Source organism: Balaenoptera physalus, assembly GCF_965194825.1.
Source record: "Balaenoptera physalus genome assembly, chromosome: 8".
Classification (NCBI taxonomy): domain Eukaryota; kingdom Metazoa; phylum Chordata; class Mammalia; order Artiodactyla; family Balaenopteridae; genus Balaenoptera; species Balaenoptera physalus.
In genome coordinates this window covers 86,798,609-86,812,154 of record NC_138887.1, presented here as the reverse complement: position 1 = coordinate 86,812,154, position 13,546 = coordinate 86,798,609, and the positions used below count along the sequence as shown (strand labels likewise).

At 36.6% G+C, this 13,546-nt stretch overlaps 1 protein-coding gene across 12 annotated transcripts in view; it reads right to left on the bottom strand.

Annotated features, from left to right (window-relative positions):
• ZNF277 (zinc finger protein 277) overlaps positions 1 to 13,546 on the bottom strand; it is a 165,807-nt gene that overhangs the window by 72,006 nt on the left and 80,255 nt on the right. For all 12 annotated transcript variants that reach the window (XR_014266620.1, XR_014266621.1, XR_014266622.1 and 9 more), the window contains 2 exons: positions 6,213 to 6,304; positions 1,852 to 1,962 (listed from right to left, as the gene is read on the bottom strand). Coding sequence is in view for 2 of the 12 variants with exons in the window: in XM_082472369.1 (XP_082328495.1) it covers positions 1,852 to 1,962; positions 6,213 to 6,304 (203 nt within the window). In the remaining 10 variants the exon portion in view is untranslated. The remainder of the gene's footprint in view (positions 1 to 1,851; positions 1,963 to 6,212; positions 6,305 to 13,546) is intronic.

The window sequence follows — 13,546 nt, the reverse complement described above, 5'->3', positions numbered from 1 at the left end:
CTGGGAATTCATTACCTAATGAGGCAGTAATGACCAGTTTTGAACAGATTACTAACAAAATGTCTTTCTCATACTAAGCTTGACAGTTGATACTGTCTGGATTACCCAACAGTCATTGGAGTTCTACTTTCTGGAGTAACACAGAATAAGTATACATGAAAACACTGAAATTGCAACTGAGCAGGACCCTATGGGGCCTTCCCAGGACACACTCCTCCCACCCTGTCCTCTGCCTACCTCTTGTTTGTAGAAAATAAGCCTCCTGAGTCACAAAAGCCTCAGAATTAATGATCAAAAGGATGTGAACGTGTAATGACAAAAATAGCAGTTGGGCCAAGAGAACTTGTAAGAATTTGAATAGTAAATCAGCCATGTGGCAGCCACGGAATCTTTAGTTCCTTCCTGAAGTACCTAGATAATAGTGTCTCATGTCGATGCTAAAACCACCACCAAAAGGAAGAAATTAACTACCTGATGACCATGAGCACATAGGCCCCAGACCTACTGGAGCATGAGGACTGATAAAGTTAACCCTTGTAACACTGCCCTGTTACCTTACCATCAACCAGTCAGAGAACTGTGCACAAGCTGATCAAAGAACCTGTGACTCCCCTCCCTCACCTTGTCTTTAAAAATGCTTCCCTGAAACCCATCAGGGAGTTCCGGTCTTTTGAGCATGAACCACCTGTTTTCCTTGTATGGCCCTTGCAATAAACCTTTCTCTGCTCTAAACTCTGATGTTTTGGTTTGTTTGGCCTCACTGTGTGCTGGGCACATGAACTTGGGTTCGACAACAAAATGACTGAAATCAGTTGTTTCTATTCTGAATTCTTTTTCATCTTTACTAAACACCCTTTCAATTATTTCTTATGCCACAGAAGTAACTATATTCTTTTATAGTAAACAATTTATGGGCAATAAGGTGATTAGGGATATCATTACTGCTAATCTTGCTAGAAAGCACACCTGGTATTATTTTATAAATGAAGGGTCATTCAATAAAAGAGTGAAGAGACTTGTTTTAATGTACTGTTGTACTTTAATGTACTGTAATGTACTGTAATTCAGAACTTTTTATAATGGGTATTTCTTTCTCAATGTTATTGCTCCAAATGTTGTGGTCTGAGATACCACATTCATTAGTATTATATTAAATGAATAAAACTAGGTTTTGAGAGTAAAATCTTGGGCCCTTTCCTAGAAAGAAAAGTGGATAGATTTTTGAAAGCCATTTTGGTGATGTAGAGAATTTCCTTCCCTATTTCTACAAGCTAAACTCTAGATACTCAAGGTTGCCAGAATATGACCTTGAGAAAAGTGGCGTGTTATGATATATAAATGTGAATAAATACTAAAAGGTAAAAGAATGCAATCAGTATGTTATGTTTCACATAAAACTGAATAACATCTAGCAATGTGACAATATATTTACTTTACTCAATGTGTAGAAAAATTATAGAGAAAAGTAAAGAAATGATGAATCTGAAATGAAGAATAGTGGTTTCTGGGGGAGATACTAATGAGGAAGGGCACACAGGGAGATTCAAAGGAAATAATAACATTCTCTTTCTTAGGCTGGTTAAGTATATTTTTCATACCCTATATAATAACATACCTTATAATGGCATATACATTGTTTGGTATATATGACATTTATATCTTAAAACTACTAAAAGGCAATATGATCTACAAAAAATAAGGATTGTCATACAAAATGTGAACTCCTCCAACACGAGAAATGAGAAAATTCCATTTCTTGAGTTATTTCTGACTTAAATTAATTTTTAAAAATTCACAACAGAATTCAAGATTAAGACAGCTTCAAGTCATGTTTCATAAAAAAGTACTTACTTGTCAAGCTTTTTCTGTAATGTACACAGAAATTCATTGCAGTTTACAATGTTGTCTGGCAACCCAATGTTGAAAGTGTGTTCTCTGGCCATGTGGTTCAAAAGTACAGATCTAGGAAGAAATTTGAGCAATCTGCATTATTTATAACTTATCCAGGAACAAATCAGGTCATGAGTAGTGTTTGTATAATGATAACAACACTAATTAGAAGTACAAGCAAAGGTTAAACACTGAAACACACATTTGGGCTATGAAAGAGTGACATGTTATAAAGTAAGTATGCATATAAACACTATCATATGAAAAGAAAAGTCAACAGAAACTGTCGCTGAGGAAGCCCAAATGTTGGACTTGTCAGACAAAGACTTTAAATCAGACAATAAGAATATGTGTAAAGAATTAAGGAAAACCATGTCTAAAGAATCAAAAAAAGGTATGAGAATAATATCTTATAAAAAAGAGGATACTAATAAAAAGACAGAAATTTAAAAAAAACAAATCTGGAGATGAAATGTACAGTAACTGAAATGAAAAATTCACTAGAAGGGCTCAAAAGAAAAATTGAACTGGCAGAACAAAGAATCAATGAACTTGAAGATCAATTTAGATTTTCTGGTCTGTGGAATAGAAGAAAAAAGAATGAAGAAAAATAAATTGAGCCTCAGACACCATCCCATCTACCAACATCTGTATAATAGGATTCCCAAAAGGCAAAGAAAGATAGGGGAAGAATGAATATTTGAAGAAATAATGGCCAAAAACTTCCCAAATTAGATGGAAAGCATTACTCCAAACAGAAGAAGCCCAATAAACTTCAAGTATAATAAATCAGAGAGACCCATACCAAGAAAAAAAATGAAGATGAAATCAAGACAGGTCCCAGATAACAAAACCTGAGAAAATTCACTGCTAACAGACCTGCCCAACAAGAAACTAAAAGAAGTCCTTTGGGCTAAAACGAAAGGATGCTAGATAGTAACTCAAATACACATAAAGAAGTAAAAATCTCCAGTAAAAGTAATTACACAGTCAAATATAAAAGGCAGTATTAAATGAATTATTGTTTACAAATCTTTTCTTCCCATATCTGATGTAAAAATAACTGCATGAAGTAACAATTTTAAAGACATGTTAATGAGCTTATAATGTACAAAGATGTAGTTTGTATGACAATAGCACAAAGGAGTGAGGAAGGAGCTAGCTACGTTGGAGCAAAGTTTTTGTATACTGTTGAAATTACATTGGTATTAATCTGAACTCAATTGTTTTAAGTCAAAATGTTAGGGGCTTCCCTGGTGGCACAGTGGTTGGGAGTCCGCCTGCCAATGCAGGGAACGTGGGTTTGGGCCGTGGTCCAGGAGAATCCCACATGCCGTGGAGCAGCTAAGCCCGTGCGCCACAACTGCTGGGCCTGTGCTCTAGAGCTTGCGAGCCACAACTACTGAGCCCTTGTGCCACAGCTACTGAGGCCTGCACGCCTAGAGCCCGTGCTCCGCAACAAGAGAGGTCACCGCAATAAGAGGCCTGCGCACCACAATGAAGAGTAGCCCCCGCTCACTGCAACTAGAGAAAGCCCATGCACAGCAACGAAGGCCCAGTGCAGCCAAAAATAAATTTATAAAAAAATAAAAAATAAATAAATAAAATGTTAATTGTAATCTCCAGTGAATTGTAGTGGATAGTGAATGGGCCACTAAGAAAATAACTCAAAAAATATAGTAAAAGAAACAAGGGAATAAAAATGGTACCCTAGAAAATATCTATTTAACAAAAAAGAATGCAGTAATGGAGGGGAGAAATAAAAAAAAAAAAACTTAAAACATAAAGAAAACAAACAGCAAAATGGTCTAAGTAAATCCCATCTCATCAGTAATTACATTAAACATAAATTAGACACTCCAACCAAAAAGCAGAGATTAGCAGAATGGATTAAAAAACATGATCCAACTATATGCTGTTTACAGGAGACACATTTTAGATTAAGGTTGAAAGAAACAGCTTCATACATTCCAGAGTCAAAAGCGTATAGGAGAGGGGAAATAGATGTAGGATAGCAAGAAAGTACTTATTCTTCTATCCTTATCATTAACCCATATCCTTTGTCTTTCTATTCTTTTTATGTTCCTAGGCTGGGAGGACACAAATATAACCCCAAAACATTGCTAATAAAGTACATAGCTGGAATCAGGCTATATCTTTAATGTTTTATTATAAACTGACCTTTTCATAAACAAGAACTGCAGAAGGAAAGGGGACATTTTATAAAAATGAGATGCTGCTTATCTTTGTCATTGGTTAATTTCTTAAAAATTTCATTTATTAGAGAACAATGACATAGTCAATCAAAACTACTGAGGAGTTCACTTAATTCCCACGTCACCCCACTCAACAGAGAATACAGATACAGTAGAAAAGAACAGGAGGATTATATTAGGAATTATAGGAGCACCAAGATTCAGTAAATTGAAATACCAATATTATCAGAATTTCATATCATATGGACATATATTTCAAATCACATCAGTACCTACATTTATCATAAAAACTTAAGCTGTAGAAAACAAAAATATTTATAGCTTTTTAATACTAGAGATTCCTAATAATAATCACACGTCTCCTCACTAGGTTAATAATAGTTTTAACATAAAATCATAAATAACATGCTAAAAAGAAGTAGCAATGCTTGGTAAACTTTTTGATAGTGAGGTGGTCCTCACTGCCATCCCCATAAAGCCCTTTGAAACTGACAGGGTTAGAAGCATAATTAGTGACCTTGGCACAGATTTTTCTCTATGCTAACTGATCTATATGAGAATCAAATCTTCATCACTGGTGTTTTTCAACATTGATGCTTCATCCAAACCCTTTTCTAAATTCAAACAAATAGCTACCCTCTCCTCTTCAATGTTTTTCAGACAACGATGTCAGTTTGTGCTAGGCTTTTCTTTTTTTTTTTAGAAACTAAAGACTGCTTTCTTTCAAGTGGGTGGAAGAATGATATTTTTCTGATTGTCCATTGTATGCTGTCACTGAAACCATTCCCATTTCCTAGAGGTTACAACTTCATGATTTATATTTAAGTGAATGTACATTTGTAAATATTACTGTTGTATAAAAAGAAATTTGTCTGGTCTTTGTCCCTGGTTCCAGGCACTGAGCTTCAAAAATCCTTGGAATTTCTCTATGATAAGATTACCTTTGCTAATAAAGTGACTTGTGGTAGGCCTCTAGAAAGCTTCAGGATGGGGATTGGTTACCAGGAAGACTACAATGTGATCAAAGGGTTGGGACTTAGAGCCACCCTGACCTCCAGAAAGGAGAGAGGGGCAGGAGATTAAGTTCAATAATTAAATCAATCATGCTTACATAATGAAGCATGTAAAAATTCTGGATACCAAAACTCAGTGAAGCATCTTGGTTGGTAAATACACTGATGTGCCAGGAGGATGATATATCCTGATTCTTTGAGGAGAAGGCATAGAAGCTCTGTGTTCAAGACCCATCCAGACCCTGCTCTGTGTCTCTTCATTTAACTGTTCCTGATCTGTATCCTTTATGATAAACACTTTCCTGAGTTTTGTGAGCCACTCTAGTGAATTAATGAACCTATGCAAATTATTGGTGGGAAGCCATGAATTTGTAGCCAGTTGGTCAAAAGTGCAGGTGTCCTGGGGAACCCCTGAACTTGTGGCTGGTGTCTAAAGCGTGGGCAGGCTTGTTGGGGATGATGCCCTTAAACCTGTAGAGTCTGATGCTAACTCTGGGTGGTTAGCATTAGAACTGATTTACAGTACACCAGTTGGTTTTGGGCCAGCTGGGGTTGGTGACAGAATTACCAATTCCCCATTTTTTTCCCCCTTAGATCTTTATCATTTTTAATGTTCAAAAGTGAAACACCAAAGACCGCTAAAGGATTTTTTTTTTTGTCCACTCGGCTCAGCATTTGGGATCTTAGATTCCCAACCAGGGATCAAACCTGTGGCCCCTGCAGTAGAAGCACAGAGCCTTAACCACTGGACTGCCAGGGAAGTCCCAGCCAAAGGTTTAGAGTTAACAGGTTAATACAGAAGGGCACGTCTGTTGTAGTTTGCTGCATGTGGTCTTGCCTGTCGGACAATTTAAAAAGCCCTACGACATAAAACAAAATTCTATTTCTGGCATTTAAAAAATGTATCCCCCTACTCTACTTAGAGCAACTACATTCCATCTTTGATGTCTGGTGGATTAAAAAAAAAATTACTGTGGATATATGAAAGGGTTCTGAGCCAATCCATAGAACTTAGTCTATATAGCCATTGTGGATGTTCTGGTAAGTCTTCAGATGAAAAACAGTAAAATTTAAAGACATACATAATTGCTACCTGTTTCCGAGGAATTCCTCATTGCAAAACATACAACTGCCTTGAAAACTGTTATCATTTCGTTCTTGTTGCTGTTTTTCCAGAATTTCTTTCTGTAAAGTAGAAATACAGATATATGATATTATCTTTAATAAATCCATAGTTAGCTAATGAAAAATGTCATAGTCTGGATGGAAGGAAATTGGGGTAGAAGCATAAAGGAAGTATGTGAACACTGATGATATTTTGAATTTCTCCATTCCTGTCCTTGTACCTAAACTCCAAGTCTATACTGTTAAATGCCAGACAACATACCATTAGGATAGCTATGTAGGAAACTTAAAGTCAATAGGGTCTCACCATCCTTCACTACTCTGTCCTTCCTCCTGTCTTTATTAATCATCTCCCAACCTCACTCTCTTCCAAAAGCAAAAATGTGCTCCTTTCTGTAATTCTCAGTTTAGGTTGTAATCAAGTTCTGATCAATTTTTCACTTGGACTGTCTTTCATATTACTTCTCTCCACCATTCCCAATGCCATCACCCTGAATCCAGTCTTTAATCAGTCATTATGAGATTACTATAAGTAAGTCTCTTAGAGGGTCCACCTTATTTCAATCCTTTTTTTCTATCACATCCATCCTCTCTTTTGTTGCTAGAAAAACTTAAAATTATTTTCATGTACAATTATCCTGTTACTCTCCAACTCAAATAATTTAAAATATACATTGGTAACACCCTATTCTAATCAGGGTGGTTCTACACATTGTTTTTCCATGAGGTAATTTTATTTCTCTTTGCTTTTTCACTCTTACAAGTATTAACTGTTCTTTAAGGTCCAACTTGAGTCTCATTTCTGCCATGTAGTCATTTCTGGACTACAATACAATAGTTAAGAGCTCAGACTCTGAAACATCAAACAGAACTAGATTTGAATCTGGCTCTCACTTGTACTCAATATTTTATTTAACGTCTTTAATACTCAGTTTTCTCAATTTTAAGATGAAAATGAAAATATTACCTCATAGCACTGTTTATAGGATTAGATCAGAAATTTATGTAAAGAATTCAAATTGTGCATGTGTATGGTCAAGCCACTCAAGATGGCTGTTCTCTTGCTCTCTGTACATCCCCTGCCCAACCAGTGCCTGCTTCACCTATACCCTACGCACATGACTGACCTTCCTGTGTACTTGCCCCAGGCCCCAGCTAGTGACTGTTCTCATCAAAGGGGCGCGGAGGGGTGTGCCCCTCTACTGGTTTCCTTGGTAACTAATGAGCTCACCTGATGTCAATTCCCCAATAACTGGTAACTTGCTTTACCATCATCTCTTTTGCTTGCTTTTATCTTCTAAACGGATATGAAAACTCTTTGAAATTAAAAGAAAGTCTTTATGCTGTTCTTATTTTACACCTGCACACGACTCTCCAGCTATTCTTATAACATGAAGCTCAAAATATGAACTTCATAAAGTTTATTGCTGATTCTGTAAATATTTGTAGGACAGCATAAAAAATGAGCTTGTATCTAGAAGCTTAATAAATTCCATGTGGCATTTCTGGAAATGTATCACCAAACATTTAGAAATATTAATCCACTGAAGAAAAAAATTAAGAAGCTGCCAGGATAAAAATCAATTCAATCAACTTCTGGTTTCAGCCATGATGAAAAAATGGATATCACACTTCTCCTCCCCTTGTAAACTACTGTAAAACAAATTGCTTCATATATCTTATCTTTTTTCAGAAAATCTATAATAGGGACTTCGCTGGTGGCTCAGTGGTTAAAAATCCGCCTGGCAGTGCAGGGGACAAAGGTTCGAGCCCTGGTCCAGGAAGATCCCACATGCCGTGGAGCAGCTAAGCCCGTGTGCCACAACTACTGAGCCTGTGCTCCAGAGCCCGCAAGTGACAACTACTGAGCCTACGTGCCACAACTACTGAAGCCTGTGTGCCTAGAGCCCGTGCTCCGCAACAAGAGAAGCCACCACAGTGAGAAGCACGCACACCACAATGAAGAGTAGACCCCGTTCACCGCAACTAGAGAAAGCCCACGCGTAGCAACGAAGACCCAACACAGCCCCCCGCCAAAAAAAAGAAAATGGATAATAGCACATGCCTGTGATCGATGAGTAAAAAAAATAATACATTGCCAGTTTTCTGCTGGGTAGTGTTTTCCAAATTGCAACATAGGGAAGTTAAACCCAAATGAAGGTTATGTATCTACCTCACTTGGTGGAGAAAAAAAAGACTGGCATTCAGCATACAAAAGCAAGAGGAATTTGTGGGACAAGGTACTAGAAAGAAGAGAGCTGCAGAGGAGGAGCTCAAGAAACCTGGACTGGGGTTCTTTTAACCTTTGTCCAAATACTGAGCTGTACATGTATAGGGCAGGACTCTGTGAGACTTCACAGAGGAGTTTCCAGGGGCTGTGAAGCTTAATGGGGATTCTGGAAATTACAGCACTGGAATATGTTGGAGCTCTGACATACAGAATGGAAAGACCTTGCTTAACACTTCAGGCACACAGCAAATATAAAAGAACACTGTTTACTTCATGAAGTTTAGGGCTTTATGCTGGCAGCAAGTGGATAGATAAAAGCAAAAGAAATAGAGAGTAAGGTTGATGTATCAGACAATTTTAATTATTGTTTTTTAAGTTTAAGTGAATCTTACATAAAAACTCAAAGTGACAGTAAAAGTCAAATGAAAGGAAAACCGAACTTTTACAAACATGTATAGTTCGACTAAAAAAGAGAAAACACATTTCAGAGCCCTACATCTACAACTTTGGTAGCAGCAAAAACAAAAACCCAATAGATAAAGCTCTTGATAAAGATCACTATAAATATCCCACAGTAAGGCTGAGCAATACTTTCTCTACCTGCTCCTGTTTTCAGCCTACAAGAACTGTTAATGCTTATTAAAAATCATCATCTCATATTTCTCAGGCTGGTGATGATATAACCCAAAGTTGGCTAAAGAAAAATCTTATTCAACTTAATATTTCCTTGGTTTTGACTCAGCACAAATATAACAGATTTGTGAGTCTAAACCAGAGTGATACTAAGCCATCTACAGTTTTCTTTGGCCAAATTTAAGTTTTATCAGTTGACCCTGAATTGCACAACCTGAGTGTAGACACCTGAAGTTGTGTATAAATGGATTCTTCTTAAGAGAGTCTAATTTACATTTTGGTGAATTAGAAGGAGCATGGAGTAGACAGGGCACTAAAGCAAGAAGCCACTTTTTAAAAAAAATTAATTAATTAATTTTTGGCTGCATGCGGGCTTTCTCTAGTTGCGGCGAGTGGGGGCTACTCTTCGTTGTGGTGTGTGGGCTTCTCATTGCGGTGGCTTCTCTTGTTACGGAGCACGGGCTCTAGGCGCAAAGGCTTCAGTAGTTGTGGCACGTGGGCTCATACAGCGCATGTTCAGTAGTTGTGGCTCAGAGGCTTAGTTGCTCCGTGGCATGTGGGATCTTCCCGGACCAGGGCTCGAACCTGTGTCCCCTGCATTGGCAGGCAGATTTCTAACCACTGTGCCACCAGGGAAGTCCCCAAGAAGCCACTTTTTAATGGCAAGTAACTAAAACCACGCTGTTCTTTTGTTTGCATTCTGGAGCTTGTCTCACATGGTGATGAGGTGGCACTGTGAATCCTCTGCTAGCTTATCTGCACTACCTACAACCACAGTAAGAGAGACAAGGGCTCTAGAGTACCTGTGTCGTCCCTAATCTGGCAGGTTCCATACAACTCCTTTCGTTTTTATCTAAGTTCATTCTTTCAAGATCTGCCTTTTGTTCACTGCACAAACTCTTTTAAAACTCTTTCCCAGACCTTCCGTCAAGGGGAGCTAATTAAACCATTTGTTGTTTCACCTCTGCTTTCTGTTTATTTCATTTGCATAAGACTTTTCTCATTTTAATAACATCAGTGTAAGAAAGAGTTCTATAATTGGGAAAAATGGACATGGCCACCAGGTAGTTCAGCTTTGGTTGGGTTCTCTGCTGCAACTGTTCAGCTCCAACTTGTATTCTTGCCATATTTGACTCTTGTGGTTGCAATAACATGAATACTCTACCTATTCCTTCTTGGCTATTTTCCTGTCTCTCCATTAACATATTCTGTTTCTACTAACCACATCTAACCTCTCCAGTAAGATTTCCTTCTGACCAATGCTGCTCAGTACTGGCATTTTAGAATTTGAGAACTGAAAGGGATCTCATGAAACTACAGACTAACTCCCTATAAAGAGATGTTAGGGTGACCTGTTTAAAGCTACGAAGCTACTTGGTGCCATATCTGGATACCACGTTTGCTTTTTTTTTCTCAGAACGTACCCACTGTAGCTTATCTAGACACATAGCATATAACAATAACCTTTCTATTTAGTGAACAAACAAGTTCAGAATCCTGGGGATAGATATCTGGAAAGGTACGGCAACATAAAAATCTTTCTTACAAAATATCCACACAAAAACTTCATTTAGATCAATCTTAGATGGATTACTTCTCACCATTTGAGGCTTTAGAACACGGTAAAATAACAGGAGATATATACAAATGCGATCATGCCTTATTTCTGACAGTTATAAAAAGAGGTATACTGGCTAAGTAGATTTTCTTGATCGTAGAAATTTTAATTTGGTATTTAAAGGCTTAATAGTTTTACACAAAATGGTTTCCAAGACACCTCTCATGTTTCCCCTACTTTCAAAACTTGAGATATGATTTAACCTTTTCTGTACGATGCAGGGTCCTTGCTACGAACAATTACTACTATATTGTACTGTAACGTATCAATTTACTTTCAGGATCTCTTTGTCCCTACAAATGACTCTAAACTGTTGTGCTCTCCTGGTTGGCCTTCCTTCTCACTCTTTTATGGTCATCGCTGTCAGTGAGTCTACTTCTGTACCCACCAATTGGCTCTGCCAGCTACACCTCCTTTTCATTTGCTATCCTCTGCATAGACCTCCTGCTTTTCTCCTTAAACTAGAACAAGATTATAGGAATTCCTAAAATCCAGCTAAAGAAAAATAGATAATCAAATTCTATGGATAAAATTAAGTCAAATTTGTTTGGTATCTGAGAAAGAGTAGCTCCCAGTATTTGTATGGGCTTTGTGGAAGTTATTTTTACCTCATAGGGATGCTTTTTCTCTGATTTCTGTCTTCTGTGCTATTTGGATCTACTGAGGTTACCAGATACCAGATGGACAGATTTATAGGAAAGACCTCCCCTGTACACACACATTTAAAAAGTATGTTTATCCGAAGCATGTCCAGAGAGATGGAAGTCAAAATCTGATTGTAAATGGACCTTAAAAAAAAAAACCTAGTATATAAATATGTAATGACTTTATCTGAAAGTGAAACAATTAGAACTGGTACTTAAAGTAACATGAAATAGCTCTGTTTTCTACTGAATAAAATCCACAGTCTTTAGAATGGCATTCACATTGCTTTGTACCTGATTCTACTCTAGGTTTTTAAAAGCCTTCTCTTGCATTGCTTCCCCATATAAACTCTGTTACAGGGAAAAACAAGAACATCTGCTATAATCTGTGTATTACTCTTCTCAATAGCAGTTCTCAATTACTTATTGTGATTCCTCAGGCCACTCAACGGTCTGGAGTAACTGTTCTCTCTTTTTTTCATCCATCTTTGCCAACTGGAGTTCTCTTCCCTAATCCTTCAGAGCTCAGTTCAAACACTACATCTCTGTGGTGAGTGGGAACAACTGATGGGGACTCAGGAGATGTGTATTCTTGTCCTGTTTTAGTGACTGACTAGCTCTAAATGTGGCCTTGAGCATGCCACTTCTCTAGGACTTAGGTTCTGGTGATCTCTAAATTGCTTCTGAAACATTCTACAAATCATAACATGGATTGACCCTGATCACTTCTGTGCTAGAAATATCTTCTTTTGCCACCATAGTATGTAGTGTTCCATAGACATCTATATTGCTTGGTCTTCAAGAAAACTATGTCCCAACCATCTCCACTAAGAGAACATGAGCTTCTTTATGTCACATGTACATAATTTATTACAGTAGAGTCTTAAAAATACATGATAACTAAATTTACACCCCCAGTGCAACAACATACACACTACAAATCTGAATGCTCTCCTGAAAATCAAAATGAAATTCTCAAAGGAGAGGAGTTTATAAAACACTTGATTATCTCTTACTCATATAGGACTGGCACTTCATATAGACTATAAAATGGAGAGCTTTCCACAGCAATAGTAAGTTGATATTTATTTAAACAAAGACAATACCCTACTGTATATGTAAACTATCCTAAAAAATGGAATTTATTATTGGTTATTAATTTAAAAGTTCTAAAATAGCTGTTTTTTTTTTAAACTCACAACTGATAATTTTTAGAAATATAAAGAGTTACATAGAGAATTTTATATTGCTATGGGATAGGAATTTGGAGAACAAATTTTTACTTTTTTTCACTTAATCGCTTTCATTTTAATACAGTATATATACTTTTAATAAGTATATACCTTAAAAGCATAACTATCAATTCATGTTTCTCACTAAGATAACTTTTTGAGAGAAACAGGAGATGCAAGTCAAGATAAGGAAATGAACTAGAATGATAATTATTAAATCCAACAATTAAGGAAACTAAGTATATTGAAGTAGAACATTATTGTTTTTGTTTTATTCTTTAAACATATTAAGAAATAAAATAATGGCAACATGCTCTCCCTCTTATCTACTCTAATAAAGCCTACTCTATGAAATGTCTGTCTGTACATTATAAAATAAATAGGAAATTATTCTTATTTCTTAATATAGGAACACGAAATATATAGATACACTTTTAATCAAATTTTACTTATACATAAAATAAATCATGTGAAGATGAAAAAGAAATCATTTTATTTCTGCAACTATTATATCCTATAAGAGCTTTCATCATCCTGTTGTAATCAATTCAGTAAATTAAGAAGATAGTTCTCATTTATTTGTTGAAATTGGCTTTGCTGACAGTTATGTCATGATATGCCAAAAGAGTTAGTAAACCTGGAAGCTATTCAAGTCACGTAACTCTGTCAGTGTCTCTTATTTTCTTACCATTTTTAATTATAAAAAACTTCACAAACAGGAAAGTTGAAAGACTAGTACAATGAACATTCTTATACTCAATATATATATTCAATAATTGTTCACATTTCACCACAGCTTCCCTCTCTCTCTTCACACAAACACAGACACACACACACACACACTATACACACATATATACTGAGCACTAAACATCTTTTGTTTTGCTGAATCATTTGAAAGTAAGAAAGTGAGCTGCAGACCTCATGACACTTCACTCAAATACT